At 55.9% G+C, this 15877-nt stretch overlaps 1 protein-coding gene across 1 annotated transcript in view; it reads left to right on the forward strand.

The window, feature by feature from the left end:
• Nucleotides 1–15877, forward strand: part of LOC144731755 (inositol 1,4,5-trisphosphate-gated calcium channel ITPR1-like) — a 79852-nt gene that overhangs the window by 32859 nt on the left and 31116 nt on the right. The window contains exons 6-22 of the mRNA XM_078612973.1: nucleotides 223–321; nucleotides 1020–1103; nucleotides 3320–3469; nucleotides 4332–4427; nucleotides 5087–5137; nucleotides 7103–7263; nucleotides 8057–8317; nucleotides 9211–9352; nucleotides 10218–10376; nucleotides 10691–10863; nucleotides 11609–11728; nucleotides 12187–12339; nucleotides 12513–12764; nucleotides 13150–13294; nucleotides 13821–13992; nucleotides 14221–14420; nucleotides 14920–15049. Coding sequence (XP_078469099.1) covers nucleotides 223–321; nucleotides 1020–1103; nucleotides 3320–3469; nucleotides 4332–4427; nucleotides 5087–5137; nucleotides 7103–7263; nucleotides 8057–8317; nucleotides 9211–9352; nucleotides 10218–10376; nucleotides 10691–10863; nucleotides 11609–11728; nucleotides 12187–12339; nucleotides 12513–12764; nucleotides 13150–13294; nucleotides 13821–13992; nucleotides 14221–14420; nucleotides 14920–15049 — 2548 coding nt within the window. The remainder of the gene's footprint in view (nucleotides 1–222; nucleotides 322–1019; nucleotides 1104–3319; nucleotides 3470–4331; nucleotides 4428–5086; nucleotides 5138–7102; nucleotides 7264–8056; nucleotides 8318–9210; nucleotides 9353–10217; nucleotides 10377–10690; nucleotides 10864–11608; nucleotides 11729–12186; nucleotides 12340–12512; nucleotides 12765–13149; nucleotides 13295–13820; nucleotides 13993–14220; nucleotides 14421–14919; nucleotides 15050–15877) is intronic.

Genomic DNA, 15877 nt, shown 5'->3' on the forward strand with positions numbered 1-15877 from the left:
CTGTGTGCCCGTCCGTGCCCGGTTGCGTCTGTGCAGTTGTGCCTGGTTGTGTTCGTCCGGGCACGGTTATGTCCGGCTGTGCCCGCTTGTGTCCATTTGTGCCCGGCCGTGCCTGGTTGTGACCGGTTGTGACCGGTTGTGACCGGTTGTGACCGGTTGTGACCGGTTGTGACCGGTTGTGCTCTCCCCGTGCCTGGCCGTGCCCGGCTGTGCCGCCCCCAGGTGGTTGTGGGAGACAAGGTGGTGCTGAACCCCGTGAACGCCGGGCAGCCGCTGCACGCGAGCACTTTCGAGCTCGTGGACAATCCCGGCAGCAACGAGGTGCGCGCTCGCTCGGAACGTCAAACAAACACAGCCACCCCGAATCCACGCCTCGGCACGGCAATCGCGGCCAGGAGGAGGGCAGACGCACGACGCGGAGTCGATTGTTACGTTGTTAAAGTCGCCTGGTGGCTCGGGCGTTGGAGCAGTCAACCGGCACCGCTGAGATCCTGGGTTCTGATCCAGGATTCGGCCAGCTGTGCGCAAACCTGGGCCCCGTCACCAGCGGCTTGGTTAGAGACTGACAGACTCACGTAAAGACCCATAGACTCGCATAACGATCCATAGACTCGCGTAGAGACCCAGAGAATCACACTGGGTTCCCAGGTGCAAGTGGGTCGATGGTCTCAGCCCGGTCATCGATGACCGCACAAAACAAGGCATCACGTTCCATTGAGTTCTGCGCTCCGAGAGTTACGAGCATCAGTTTGATTTCGTGCCATGAGAATTACTCTCTGAGCAAGAGGGTCAGGTGGGAGTGGGCTACCGCCTCCTGTGTGGACTACAAGTCGCTTCAAGGGATCTTCAGAGGTAGCTCTGCGGTAGCAGCTTCCGTGGGCCGTTCTCCGACGCGAAGGATCGCCCTGCCGTACGGGAAATCTGACACGGCACTGGTGAGACGCGATCGGGCTAAAGTTGGCGGTCGGAATCGTACGTTTGCAGATCCGTTAGGTCCGTTTGCGGTGCGTGTTGCGCAGGTGAATTCGGTGCAGTGCGACACGAGTTGGAAGATCACGCTCTTCATGAAGTACAGCGACAACCAGGAGGACATCCTCAAAGGGGTTTGTGTTCCTGCACTCATCCATGCACTCATTCACGCACTCGTTCACGTACTCGTTCATTCACTCGTTCATTAATTTCACGCAATCATTAATTCACTCATTCATTTACTCATTCGCTTATTTCACTTACTCGTGAAATCATTAATTTACTCAGTCGTTCGTCCGTTATTGAAGTGAGCCGTCGAGCTGCTTACCTACCGCGTTGCCCGGGGAATTTTACGTCCGTCCATCAAGAGGGCACTTTGCCAGTTTCCAGACAGAGGGCATAATGGTGATGATGTTGCTAATGGTGATGTTGATGATGGTGATGTTGATGATGGTGATGTTGATGATGGCGATGTTGATGATGGTGGTGGTGTAGTGGTTAGCGCGCTGTACTACAAGCCATGCGACCCGAGTTTGATTCCCGCTAACAGCCAACACCGGTGACGATTATCTGAACCGGTTCTGGGCCTCCCCTAGGTCGACTCAGCCTCAAATGAGTACCCGGTGCGGTGCGTAAACATCGCCGCTGTGAAGACAAAGACGGTCGGGCGTGGTGCTGCCCACTCACCCCCTCGTGTGCCATTACCAACCTTCATCGGTGCTCGCTAACAGCACTTTCCACAACAGTCTGTTAGGCTGGACTGGGTGTCTTTGGTGGTGGTCATAGTGCTGCTGCTGCTGCTGCAGCTTGTCATGTTGACGATCGTGGTGGGTGTTACGCCCACTTGCAGTCACCTTGCCCCCCCCCCCCCCCCTGGGCTCGAGTGCCCCCTGGGTCTCCGTGCGATGTACTGCGCTTGAGCAGGCACCACCGTCGAGACACGACGTGGTGTTGGTCATGATGAAACCGATGCCGACGGTGATGTTGACGTTCACGATGATGATATCGACGATGTGTCTTGTTAATTCGACACATATGGGGCTGTGGCCTTTGCCGAATTATCCAGTACTCCAAACTATGTCCAAAGGTACTCCCCAGTGCCTCCTGCCCCATTAGAAAAATAATCCAAATTAGTTTGCCAAACTTTTCACACCGCATACGCATCGACACACACCCTGCATACATTCTATCCTAAACTTTGGATTTGTCTCGCAGACTCAGGGTTTTATACTTCAGCCCCTTTCTGTTACTTCTTGATGGAGGTGGAGACGGCATTTCTGAGAGGGTTGGCGGTAACAGAGTGCACACACAAGGGACAGTCCAAAACGATCGGTCTGCACTAACGCTCACCACGATCGCCACGCTCACCACGCTCACCACGCTCGCCACTCTCACCACGCTCACCACGCTCACCACGCTCACCACGCTCGCCACTCTCACCACTCTCACCACGCTCACCACGCTCACCACGCTCACCACGCTCGCCATTCTCACCACGCTCGCCACTCTCACCACGCTCACCACTCTCACCACACTCACCACACTCACCACGCTCGCCACGCTCACCACGCTCACCACTCTCACCACGCTCACCACGCTCACCACTCTCACCACGCTCACCACGCTCACCACGCTCGCCACGCGCGCCGCCACCAGACCGAGTCGTTGTTTTGGTCGTGGCGTGCGACGTCGCCCTACGTGCTATGCTGAAATTGGACCATTCGGTACGGCAGTTCGGCTCGTGGCAAATTGCTAATACGCCGTGTAGATGCTAAAAGCGCAGCCGTGCCGAATTATCCTCAATTATGAATGATCAAATACCGACATGACGAGGTTTTACTGTATGTTGAACTTCTTTTGCCCTGTACGTAGCCAACCATGCTAATCGGAGGTGCGGGTTAGATCTCGTAAATGTGTCGTGCACCCACCGCCACGTGACGCAGCCGCTTAGTAAGGTTTGTCGTGTGATCAGAACGTGCCAATTAGTTTCTACTACAGCACCATGTTGGAGAGCAAACCCACAACAACATTTCCAATTTGAGTTAACGACGTTTCGCTGGCGATTACAACAACCAGCATCATCAGCCGACCACCAGAATGTGTGAAGAAGTCTTCACAAATTCTGGCGGTGATGTCATCACTGTGCACCTTCAAGTGCAAAGAAGCACCCAGGAGGGTTATTGCATTCACATGAATTACTAATTGGACGTATCAGGCGGATGTGGACATACGACACATTTCCCGCGATCTCCAACCTAAAAAAACAACCTCATCGTGAATAATATCGGTCGCGAAAGCCCACGCGTTAAATTAACGGCGTGGACCCTTCCTGACCACGTTTGCTCTGCAGGGGGACGTGGTGCGTCTCTTCCATGCGGAGCAGGAGAAGTTCCTGACGTGCGACGTCTACAAGGAGAAGAAGGAGTACGTGTTCCTGCGCACGACGCTGCGCGAGTCGGCCACCTCCGCCACCAGCCCCAAGGCACTCTGGGAGGTCGAGGTGCGTGCGCCTCCAGCGAAGACCTCACGTGGGAGTGTCTGCCGCTCGCCTGGGGTTCGATCGCGTTTCGTTTTCCAGGGCGCTCGAATCTGCGGAGCGTCGTGCACGCGTCGCCTTCGTCATGTGCTCGGCGTACGGTGGGAAAGAGGTTGAACAAAGATACATGTGTACAGCAAGCTGCTCGCGGTCGCAAGGTTGCGAGTTCACATCCTGGTTGGGAGATGCCTTGCCCCATCAGCCCTCTGGGTTTTATTCTGCCACTTTGTGGGAAGGTGTTGTCCTATGGAGAGACATGCCCCCACCATAAGAATGTGGAATTTCCACCACTGCCTCAGGACTGCAAACAGGAGGTTGAGCACCAATGCCTCATTGCTCATTTGAGCAGAACATCACTCTGACTTTATTTTTGGATTTAAAGCTTTCGTGACTGCAGGGATTCATCTTCTTGGTTCTTTCGGTAAAGTCACGTAGAAGGGAAATAATAAAATAATAAAAATAAAACATCAGAAAATAAAATTCTCACGACGTTTCGGCCACAATGCAAGCAGCCGTCCCCAGGTGAAGAACAGGTCTGTCGGAAAGACAGCGTCTGAATGAACACCACCAGGCTTGGCAGCGTATATTTAAGCTGGGTTAGAGGAGGAAGTGCGCCTTGACTTTATTATCATCAGCCATGATCAATCCACTGCTGGATGAAGGCCTCCCCAAGCTGTCGCTGGTCTGATTTGTTGCGTTTCTGCCCGGCAACACGATGAGACACGAGGAGACACGATGACACACGATGAGACGCGAGTGAGAAACCCCCCGGCCCACGGCCGCAACCGCTGACGCCATCGCCGTTGTCGCCGCTGTCGCCATCAAGGTGGTGCAGCACTGCCCGTGCCGTGGTGGCGCCGGACACTGGAACACGCTCTTCCGCTTCAAGCACCTGGCTACGGAGAAATACCTCGCGGCAGAGGTGAGCTCCGCTCTGGACACCGCTAGAGCCTCCGCTAGAGCCACGGCCAGTGAAGAGCAGCTGCCGTTTGAGAGATTCCGTTGCAGGTGATTGAGACATCGCGTTGCTTTGTCTGAGATTTTGGCGAAAACGGCAAATTCGCCGCCTTCAACTCCATACAGCGTTGGGTTGGGGCGGTGCGAAGTGATACGGTCCACGGTTTGGTGTTGGAGAGTCGTGCACTCGCGCACGAGCCATCGGCATCTTCCGTGATCTGTGCCAATCCGGCGAAGGGTTAATCTCGACTCGTGATGTGGGCAGAGAGCGGAGCTACCTGAGTCGTGGGCGGGGCTACCGGAATAGTGGGCGGGGCTACCTGAGTCGTGGGTGGGGCTACCTGAATAGTGGGTGGAGCTACCTGAGTAGTGGGCGGGGCTACCCATCAGTGGGCGGAGCTACCAGAGTAGTGTGCGGGGCTACCAGAGTAGTGGGCGGGGCTACTGGAGTAGTGGGCGGGGCTATGCAAAATGGGCGTGTGTATGTGCGCATGCGTGCGCCTTCACGCATGCGGCCGAGTGTGCATTCGTTGTTGTAAATAAAGGCCGTCATCGTTGTCATTATCGCTTGGTTGCGAATGAGCCGCTAATGAGTTTACTTCAATATGTTTCATATCGTCCTAGATCAACCCCGATTACCAGGACGAAGGGAGTGTGGCTTCCCCGCACACGCCTGTGAGTACCGCATTGTGCGCGGCCGTTGGCAACGAAGTGCCGGATGGAGGAGGGGGAGGCGAGAACGACGAAGACCGCTGCAACGCACGCACTCGCTCACTCGCTCACGCACTCGTTCACGCGCTCGCTCACTCGCTCACGCACTCGCTCACGCACTCGCTCACTCGCTCACGCACTCGCTCACGTGCTCGCTCACTCGCTCACGCGCTCGCTCACTCGCTCACGCACTCGCTCACTCGCTCGCTCACGCACTCGCTCACTCGCTCACGCACTCGCTCACTCGCTCACGCACTTGCTCACTCGCTCACGCACTCGCTCACTCACTCGCTCACGCACTCGCTCACTCGCTCACGCACTCGCTCACTCGCTCACGCACTCGCTCACTCGCTCACGCACTCGCTCGCTCGCGAAGGCCACCAGGTCACGCGTTGCAGAGGCGGGCCGAGTGGCTTGGGGGTCAGGGGTCAGAGTGCTGAGCTGGCACTGTTCAGTTCCACTGCCTGTGACTAAACGTGTTCTCAAGTGCAGTGAGGTCATGGTCTCTGCCTGGCAGTGGAGGGGTGCCGTGTTTTTTACACGTAGGCCTTCAGTGCGATCCTCCTGCAATGAAACCACCTTTGGATAACCTCACCATGACACTAGGGCTACAGGCTATTGTCATTCGACGTAACCACTCCCCATATTAACAGTGACAGTCACCTTTATCGAGCGGAATGAAGTGATTTAACACGAGGTTCAACACCTGTCAGAGTTACAATACACTAAATGCAGAGGCATGAATACATGGTGACTGAAACCATCAAGGATGTACCACTATGACGCAGTATGACAGGATGCTGCATCACAAATAGAGATCGCATAGCCCAAATCAATGTCATTACCAAAGAAACAAGAACACACTCACAACAACCAGTCACATTTACTCATTCGACCACCAAGCAAGCAAAAATGCCGTAAAACACAAATAACACAATCAGGATTCAACAGGCTTCCACACAGAAAAAAAAAATCTAAAGCACTACATCTAAAAATATCAACGTCACGAAATAAAGTTTAAATAAATCATAGATGATGCTACGTGACGTGCTAGCTAGTTTTACTTCAGTTAGCTAACTGGCCCTCCGACCACGCCACACGGACAAGGCTAATGTAGGCGGCTTGGCCAGCTAGAAGGCTCCGGCGTGTCACAGAATACGCCCAACACGGCAAACTCGACATCTGATTGGCTTCAACGGCAGAGGGGATTCACTCGACATTCTGAAGGCCTCAGGGTAGATTTTTCACCCGGATTGTATAAAAGCTCCAATTTCTATGAGCTTCACTGGAAGCAGCGCAACTGAGGGAGAGAGTAGCAATGAAATGACATTAATCTACTGATGGGAACGAACTTGTAAAATACACATAGCATTAATGAAAATATATATTCAATTATAAAAATAAAATTTTCTGATTCTGACAATCTCTAGCCCAGCAGAGAAGGCCCTGCTGCCTAGTCACCCAGAAACCATCAAGACAACTTTGTTTTGGCTAAATTCCAGCTCTGAGAATGAACCACGTGGGTTTTGAGGGCCGTACCACAAACGTTACTGTCGTTGGCAGAGTGGGTGGGAAAGTGCTGCGCTCCCACTGCGCAGACCAAGCGTTGGCTGAGTTGATGGTCTTAGCCGGTCACAAATTACTACTTAAAAAACGGCACACGAGAGGGTAGGTGGACAGCACCACGCCCAGCCGCCTTTGTCTCCCCTGTGGCGCTGTTTACACACCGCACCAGGTACTCATTTGAGACGGAGTCGACCTAGGGGAGGCCTTGGACCGGTTCAGATAATCGTCACCGGTGTTGACCGCGAGCGGGAATCGAACCTGGTTCGCCAGGTTCGTAGCGCAGCGTAGCGCTAACCGCTACACCACCGCTCCCCAGCGCAGCACACAGACGTACAACCTGGCTGGTCGGTCCTCGCCGTGCAGGTGGAGAGGGAGTTTCCTCCGGAGGGCCCGCGAACGCGCGCCCGCCGGCGCCAGGAGAACATCCACTTCACGCTCATCTCGGTGCCGCACGGCGACGACATCGCCTCCATCTTCGAGCTGGATCCCACGACGCTGCAGCGCGGGGACTCGCTCGTGCCACGGTGAGGGGCGCCGCCCGGATTATAACGGGGGTCAACAAACTAAAAGCTGTTAACATAAACATTTTGTTTGTTTTACCAGGTAAGGCCCCACGGGGGCTATGTAGCTCATTTTTCATAAGCGACCTGGCCGCAAATGATATCTCAACAAAGTGGCTTATCAATGTGGAAACGTATAGAGGCCAAATACTTTAAACGTGTCTTTCTAAATGTGGAGGGAAACACAGGAGGGCCTGGAGAAAAATCCACGTGACCACGGGGGGAGATATTCTTGGTTCTTTCGGTAAAGTCATGTAGAAGGGAAATAATAAAATAATACAAATATAAAACAATAAAATTCTCGATCATCAGGTGTGAAATCCACAGCAAGAAAATTTGAAAAAATACTTTATTATTTTATTATTTCCCTTATACGTGACTTTACCGAAAGAACCAAGAATATGAATCCCTGCAGTCACGAAAGCTTTAAATCACGGGGAGAGAGACAAGCAAACTCCAAGCTGTGCGTAGGGTGAACGCTGCTGCTGCTGCTGCAAACCACTTAGCCCCGCAACAGCCCATAGCACCTGTCGTGTGCACGGTGGATTCCCGTTCCTGGCACTGTCCAGGCTCGAACCTGCTTAGCTTCGAGGGTACGCCGCTCACTCGGCGTTAACGCGCAAAACCCCCGCAGGCGATCGCAGCCGGTCCACCCAGAGGGCTCGACGCGTACACACGTCCACGCAGCGGGTAACTCCTCTCCCTCTCTCCCCCCCACTCCCTTCCTCCCTGCCTCCGCTGCGTCGCTGTCCCGCAGCAACTCGTTTGTGCGCCTGCGCCACCTGTGCACCAACACGTGGGTGCACAGCACGTTCATCCCCATCGACGCGTCCGAGGAGCGCCCCGTCATGCTCAAGATCGGCACGTCGCCGCTCAAGGAGGACAAGGAGGCGTTCGCCATCGTGCCCGTGTCGCCCGCGGAAGTGCGCGACCTCGACTTCGCCAACGACGCGTGCAAGGTGCTCGCGCTCGTCTCCGACAGCATGGAGAAGGCCGACCTCACGCACAACGAGCGCAAGTGAGCACGGTTTGGGGGCTGGTGGGGGCTGGTGGGGGGGCTGGGGTTGTGCGATGGCCGGCGGGGACGGCCGATGCAGCGGCGGCTGCTCTGCGCATGGGGGGTATTCTCCGGGTGCTCCGGTTTTCTCCTCCCGCAACTTGTGAACAACTCGTCGCTAGTCTCTGTCTTCTCGACAGACCTGCTTGCGTTGTGGCCGAAACGTCGTGAGAATTATTTTGTTATGTTTTATTTTTATTATTTTATTATTTCCCTTCTACGTGACTTTACCGAAAGAACCAAGAAGATTAATCCCTGCAGTCACGAAAGCTTTAAAATAATTTTATAATGTTTTATTTTTATTATTTTATTATTTCCCTTCTACGTGACTTTACCGAAAGAACCAAGAAGATGAATCCCTGCAGTCACGAAAGCTTTAAAATAATTTTATTATGTTGTATTATTATTATTTTATTATTTCCCTTCTACGTGACTTTACCGAAAGAACCAAGAAGATGAATCCCTGCAGTCACGAAAGCTTTAAAATAATTTTATTATGTTTTATTATTATTATTTTATTATTTCCTTTCTACGTGACTTTACCGAAAGAACCAAGAAGTTGAATCCCTGCAGTCACGAAAGCTTTCAATCGAAATTCGTCGCCCGTTGGCTGAAAACGCCTCGACCGAAGTGCGCCTCCCGCGGATGGCGCACCATTGGGAGATGCTCGTCATCATCATCATTATTGTTGGTGGGCGGGGCTTGTGAGAAAGGTGGGCGGGGCAGGAGAGGTGATTGGCGGCTGCCCCCGTTAGGGCTCGTGCCGACGCTGCGGTTCGTTGACTGGCCGATTCCGTGCCGGGGTTCGCGGCGGCTTGGTGACCGTCGCTCGCGCCCCTCCGCCCCTCCGCCAGGTTCGTCACGAAGCTGCTGGAGGACCTGATCTTCTTCATCGCCGACATCCCCAACAACGGGCAGGAGCCCCTCAAGGTGGCCATCTCCAAGCCCAACCGCGAGCGGCAGAAGCTGACGCGCGAGCAGAACATCCTCAAGCAGGTGCATCGCGTCGCCCGCCACCTCGCCGTTGTCGTCGCTGTCGTGACGTGCGGATCGTTCGCCTGCTCGCAAATTACTACTCTGTCAACCGCCACGTCACGCCCCCCCCCCCCCCGTCTGTTCGCATACGCGCGCTCGCTAAACCTGCTCGTTCGCTCACCCACTCGCTCCACTTACTCGCTCACCTGTTCATTTACTCATTCGCCCGCACACTCATCGACACACTCATTTCCTTGCTCACCCATTGACTCACTTACTCATTCACTTGTTCACGGACAGATTGACCAATCATCCACGCGCACGCACGCTCACTCCCCTCGGCCACCCACTCACACACCCACACGTCATCCACTTCACCACCCATGCCATCTGGGCCCTCCTCTGTAACTTGCTGGCCCGCCCATACTGGACATCTGTGAAAAAGAGCTTCATAGCTCATCGGATTCCTCCTCCAGTCTAAGTACAGGGACTCCTCGACTTACGAACGAGTTAGGTTCCAGAGGTCTGTTCGTAAGTTCAACTTTACTCCTATCGATTCCAAACGTGTTTGACGGCATGTGCACTAAAAATGGCGAATGCTTTAAAAGTTGTATAATCTCCTGCAGATGTAGATGCCACTGGTTCTTCACGTTCTGCAGATGTAGATGCCACCACTGCCATCTAATGCGTGGCGGTTGAACTTACGACTCTCGGTCCGAACAGGCAACTGGACATACGGACAGGTTTGTTCGTATCTCTGAAAATTCGTAAGTCGAGTGTGTTCATAAGTAGAGGAGTCCCTGTAAAGATTCCGATTCAGATTTTCACCGTCGAGGTTGCGTTCCGTGTTGTTTTTTTCCTTTCTTATTTTTTTTTTTGCGTGCAGATCTTCCGGCTGCTGCAGGCTCCGTTCTCGGGGAATGGGCGAGAGTCGCTGCTGCGGCTGGAGGAGCTCTCCGACCAGAAGCACGCGCCCTACAAGTACATCTGCCAGCTGTGCTACCGCGTGCTTCGCCACTCGCAGCAGGACTACCGCAAGAACCAGGTGGCCAAACGCCTCGCCTCGCTCAGCCAGTGCCGTGATAGGATAACGATTATTATTATTGTTGATGCTGGTATTGCTACGCACAGTAAAACCTGCGGATAACTGCATTCTTGTTGTGCATAAAACGCAGACAAACTACAATTAAAAGCCAAGAGCTTAGCGATAATGATTATACTCACAGTACAGGTAGCGTCCAATCATACTCCAGGACAAGCCAACGGTAATATTAAATCTCACTGCACAACAAAAGGAGCTTCCAATCACCGAGCCATCCTCACCATGTGCCCCCCCACCCCTGCCCCCCCTCCCCACAGGAGTACATCGCCAAGCAGTTTGGCTTCATGCAGAAACAGATTGGCTACGACGTGCTGGCGGAGGACACTATCACCGCGCTGCTGCACAACAACCGCAAGCTGCTGGAGAAGCACATCACGGCCGCCGAGGTGGACACCTTCGTGAGCCTCCTGCGCAAGAACCGCGAGCCCAGGTGCCGGCCACAGCCGCGACAGCAACGATGCTAAGGCCCCCCGTCCCGTGTAGCTTTAGCGGGACCGCTGGGGCAAGTGCTGTCGGCTAGCGGCGAACCGTGAAGGCCGGCACGGCGGCCAGTCCCGTGACCGGTCCGCCTTTGTCTCTCCCCGGTGGGCGATGTTTACGTATCTCGTCGGGTATTCATTTGAGGCTGAGTCGACCTAGGGGAGGCGCAAAATGGGTTTAGATATTCGTCACCGGTGTTTTGTGATCATGAGCAGGGATCGAACTCGGGTCGCCGGGTTCGTAGTGCGTCGCACAAACACGATGCTGCTGCTCCCCATACATGGTGTCTGAATGCAACCCACATACTTCCATGATGTAATGGTCAGCAAAACTGGACCTTAGAGGTCGCTGGTTTGGTCTCCATACTCACTCGCCTATTCAATCACCCTCTCACTCATTCAGTCGCCCACCCACCCACACACTGCCCCACACCCACTCCCCCCTCACCCTCCCCACCCCCCCCCACTCACCCACCGCACCCATTCTGTGTTCGGTGGCGTAGCGCGGTTGGCCTGGTCCCTGGTGGCGAGGAACAAAATAGGGCCTGGTGCCTGGGCCCGGGAGGCCCATGGGCTCCCCAGGTGCAGGTGCACCGCCTGCGCACGCTCGCTCCCTCGCTCCACCGCTGGTGAGGGCGGTGCGGGTTCGTTCCCGGTGACTGGCGGTTAACGAGGGTCGCCGCGTCCGCCTTGCAGGTTCCTGGAGTACCTGGCCGACCTGTGTGTCTCCAACCACACGGCGATTGCCGTCACGCAGGAGCTCATCTGCAAGTCGGTGCTCAACCCCACCAACTCGGACATCCTGCTGGAGACCAAGTGAGGGCCCCCCATCACCAACTCACCAACTCACTCACACACCCACCCACTCACCCACTCACCAACTCACTCACTCACCCACTCACCAATTCACTCACCCACCCACCCACTCACCCACCCACCAACTCACCAACTCACTCACACACCCACCCACTCACCCACTCACCAACTCACCCACTCGCCCACCCACTCACCCACTCACCAACTCACCAACTCACTCACACACCCCACCCACTCACCCACTCACCAACTCACCAACTCACCCACTCGCCCACCCACTCACCCACTCACCAACTCACCCACCCTCTCCCCACCCCCATTACTGACCCACCCACTCATCCAGCCTCTCGCCCACTCAACGCCCCTCACGCACTCGCGCGCCCATCCGCGACAACCCCCTTGCCGTACGGCCCTCCGCGTTGAACCCCGCCCGATCCCCGTGTGCGTGCGCCCGCCAGGCTGTGCCAGATGACGGCCACGAACCAGTACTGCGAGGTGTGGCTGTACTGGCGCGACTCGGAGAAGTCACCGCACAGCAAGTCGGTGCGCGCGCTGGCCGACAGCTCGCGCACCTTCAACGCCGACGACGAGGAGATCCTCGTATACTACAGGTCCGGCAACCGCCACCGTCGCTCGCAGCCGCAACTCCCGACGCTTTGCGAGGAATCGCGGCTCTCCGTCTCTCTCCTCCTCCGTGTAACGCACGTGTCTACGTGTCTACCGTGCCTCCCCCTCCACCGCTCCGCCACCTCCCCCCCCACCCTCCGCGCGCCCTCCCGCGCAGGTACCAGCTGAACCTCTTCTCGAGGATGTGCCTGGACCGGCAGTACCTCGCCATCGACCGCCTGTCCTCGGAGCTGAGTGTCGAGCTGATCCTGCACTGCATGTCGGACGAGGGGCTGCCCTACGACCTGCGGGCCTCCTTCTCGCGCCTCATGCTGCACCTGCACGTGGATCGCGACCCCCAGGAGCCCGTGACCCCGGTGCGATACGCGCGCCTCTGGTACAAGGTGCCGACGCGCATCACCATCAACGAGTAAGTCCACGGCGGGGAGACGAGCGCTCGTGTGTGTGTGTGTACGTGCGATACATGCGCGTACTAACAGCGTGCATGCAACACACACATATATACTAACACCGCGGATGCTAACACCGGCCTTCATCGGCGCTCGCTAACAGCACTTGCCCCACCAGCCTGGGGGATGTTTGCGTTTGTGACAAAGACAAAGGTCCTTCGTATAGCCTTGGCAGACTGTTGGGGCAAATGCTGTTAGCGAGTAGCACCTGTGAAGGCCGGCACGGCACACAAGGGGCGATGTTTACACCACCGCATTTCGTTCACATTTGAGGCCGAGTCGACCTCGGGGAAGTCCAGGTCCGCACATCCCTGCGCCCGCTCCCACCCGCGTGTCCGTGCGCAGCTACGACGCGTGCAACGGGACGTCGACTGCGGAGAGTCAGTCTCGCTTCAAGGAGACGATCGCCTTCGTTGAGGACTACCTGCGCACCGTCGTCGACCAGAGCAACCCCTTCTCCGACGGCGACAAGAACAAGTTGACCTACGAGGCGAGGCCGCCCCCACTACGCCCCATCTCCGCCCCCACTCCGCCCCCACTCCGCCCCCACTCCGCCCCCCTCGCCCCTAACCTCTCGTGGCTCGAGAAGAGACGCTGAGCATGATGGGCTTGAATTCTGGGTTTCAGCCGCCCTCTGATTAAACCCGGGTTGTCGAGTGTAGTGTGGTGATGAACTCAGCCCAGCCACCAACAACTTCCACCAAGACCCATAGACTCGCATAGAGACCCCGAGACCGATATACTTGCATAGAGACCCATAGACTCACATAGAGACCCCGAGACCCATAGACTTACATAGAGACCCATAGACTCACATAGAGACCCATAGACTCACATAGAGACCCCGAGACCCATAGACTTACATAGAGACCCATAGACTCACATAGAGACCCCAAGACCCATAGGCTTACATAGAGACTCATAGACTTGCATAGAGACCCGTATGACTCTCACAAACCCAGTTGTGATTTAAACCGGGTTTCTAAAGTCTGCTGTCGCTCCTCCGTCCCTGCTAGGTGGTGAACCTGGCCAGGAACCTCATCTACTTCGGCTTCTACACGTTCAGCAACCTCCTGCGTCTCACCAAGACGCTGCTCGCCTTCCTCGACTGCGTGGAGACCTTCCCGGCCTTCGCCGGCGATCGCCTGGGCAAGCACGGCGGCGGCGGCAGCGGCGACGTTCCCAGCGGTGAGGCCCCGCGACGCCGCTCCCCTCCTCCTCCTCCCCCTCCTGCCGTCCCCGCTCCTCGCCACGCGACGAAGCGCTTCGCGTCGCATCTCATCGACGCGTTTTAAAGGGCACCTCCAGCGAGCGGCAGCTGTCCGCTAAGCGTGCGAGGTGACTTTACGCAGCTAATCCCTCGGCGATTTCACTGCCCTTCCCCTCTCTCCTCTCCTGCCGCCGCTGTCGCCCCAGCGAGCCGCGTGATGCGCTCGATCCACGGCGTGGGGGAGATGATGACGCAGATGGTGCTGAGGGGCGGCACCTTGACCGCGGCAGGGCAGGGCGGCCACGGCGCGGACGTGGCGCGGCGCAAGCCGGTGGGCAACGGCAACGGGGAGGACGAGGACATCACCGTGATGGACACCAAGCTGAAGATCATCGAGATCCTGCAGGTGCCCGCACGAGCGCACACACGCACACACGCACACGCACACGCGTGCCCGCACACACGCACACGTGCACACACGCACACGCACGAGCGCACACGCACACACCGCACACGCACACGCGCACACGCGCACACGCACACACGCACACGCTTGCCCGCACGAGCGCACACGAGCACACGCGGGACCGATCGCCCAGTCGCGCCTTGTTCGATTCCCACTCACGGCCGCCAACACTATTGATGATTATTTGAACCTTGGGCCCCCCCTAGGTCGACCCAGTCTCAAATGAGTACCTGACACGATGTGTAAACATCGTCACTCAGGAGACAGGCGGCAGGGCGTGGTGCTGGCCACCCACCCCTTCGTGCCAGTGCTGGCCTTCACAGGTGCTTGCCAACGCCACTTGGCCCTGCAGCCTGTTGAAGCCTGCACCACCTGGGGATCTTCGTCTTTCTTTGCCACCGCCTTGCCCCCCCCCCCCCCCCCCCCCCGATGATTTCAGTTCATCCTCAACGTCCGCCTGGACTACCGCATCTCGTGCCTCCTCTCCATCTTCAAGCACCAGTTCGAGGAGAACAGCAGCCCCGTGGTGGAGGAGAGCATGACCGAGCTGACCTTCCGCGAGCCCTCCGGTACGGCACTCGCACCGCGTGTGGTGCGGTGTGGTGCGGTGTGGTGTGGTGTGGTGCGGTGTGGTGCGGTGTGGGGCGGTGTGGTGCGGTGTGGTGCGGTGTGGTGCGGTGTGGTGCGGTGTGGGGCGGTGTGGTGCGGTGTGGTGCGGTGTGGTGCGGTGTGGTGCGGTGCGGTGCGGGGCGGTGTGGTGCGGTGTGGTGCGGTGTGGTGCGGTGCGATGTGCGTCTTTCCTACGGCTTTCAAACGGCCTAAACGGTGCCGCAAGGCCCCATGGTCTGTTGGCGTTCTCTGGTCTGACACTGCTGAGACGAGGCCCTGAAGAAGGCTGTCAGTTTCAAAGACAATGTCTATATGATCAGAGCGTGTTTGATTGCATGTTCACCACAAGTACGTGTGGTTAATGCAGACTTGATTCCTTGCAAAAGGTTTCTATTTGGTGTTTGAACATCTTAACACAACTGTTTCATTGCCAGAAATTGTAAAGCCTATTTTTATTTTTTCATACGTTGATACTGGCAAAAAAGGTCCCGTTTTGTACTGTTCTTTGCTGTAAGTTGTTTTGGATATGTGTGTACCCTCGTCTGTTTACAAAACTAGTGCCAATAATAGTCCTACATCTACGTTGCCGTTTCTGCAAGTTAATTTGACTGCTAATTTTTTTTTATTTTTTTATTTGTCCACGCAAATATTTGTTCCTGGAAACTAATTTATGGAATATCGATTCGTGTTTCTGCACTGTTTTTTTTTCTTTCTGTAACGCGGGTGCTTTTCGCCCGATTTATGTTCGTTTCCCTTGTTGTGCTGTGCTTGTTTTTTTTTCATCTTTT

The sequence above is a fragment of the Lampetra planeri genome, chromosome 40, assembly GCF_965212315.1.
Source record: "Lampetra planeri chromosome 40, kcLamPlan1.2.h2, whole genome shotgun sequence".
Taxonomy (NCBI): Eukaryota; Metazoa; Chordata; class Hyperoartia; order Petromyzontiformes; family Petromyzontidae; genus Lampetra; species Lampetra planeri.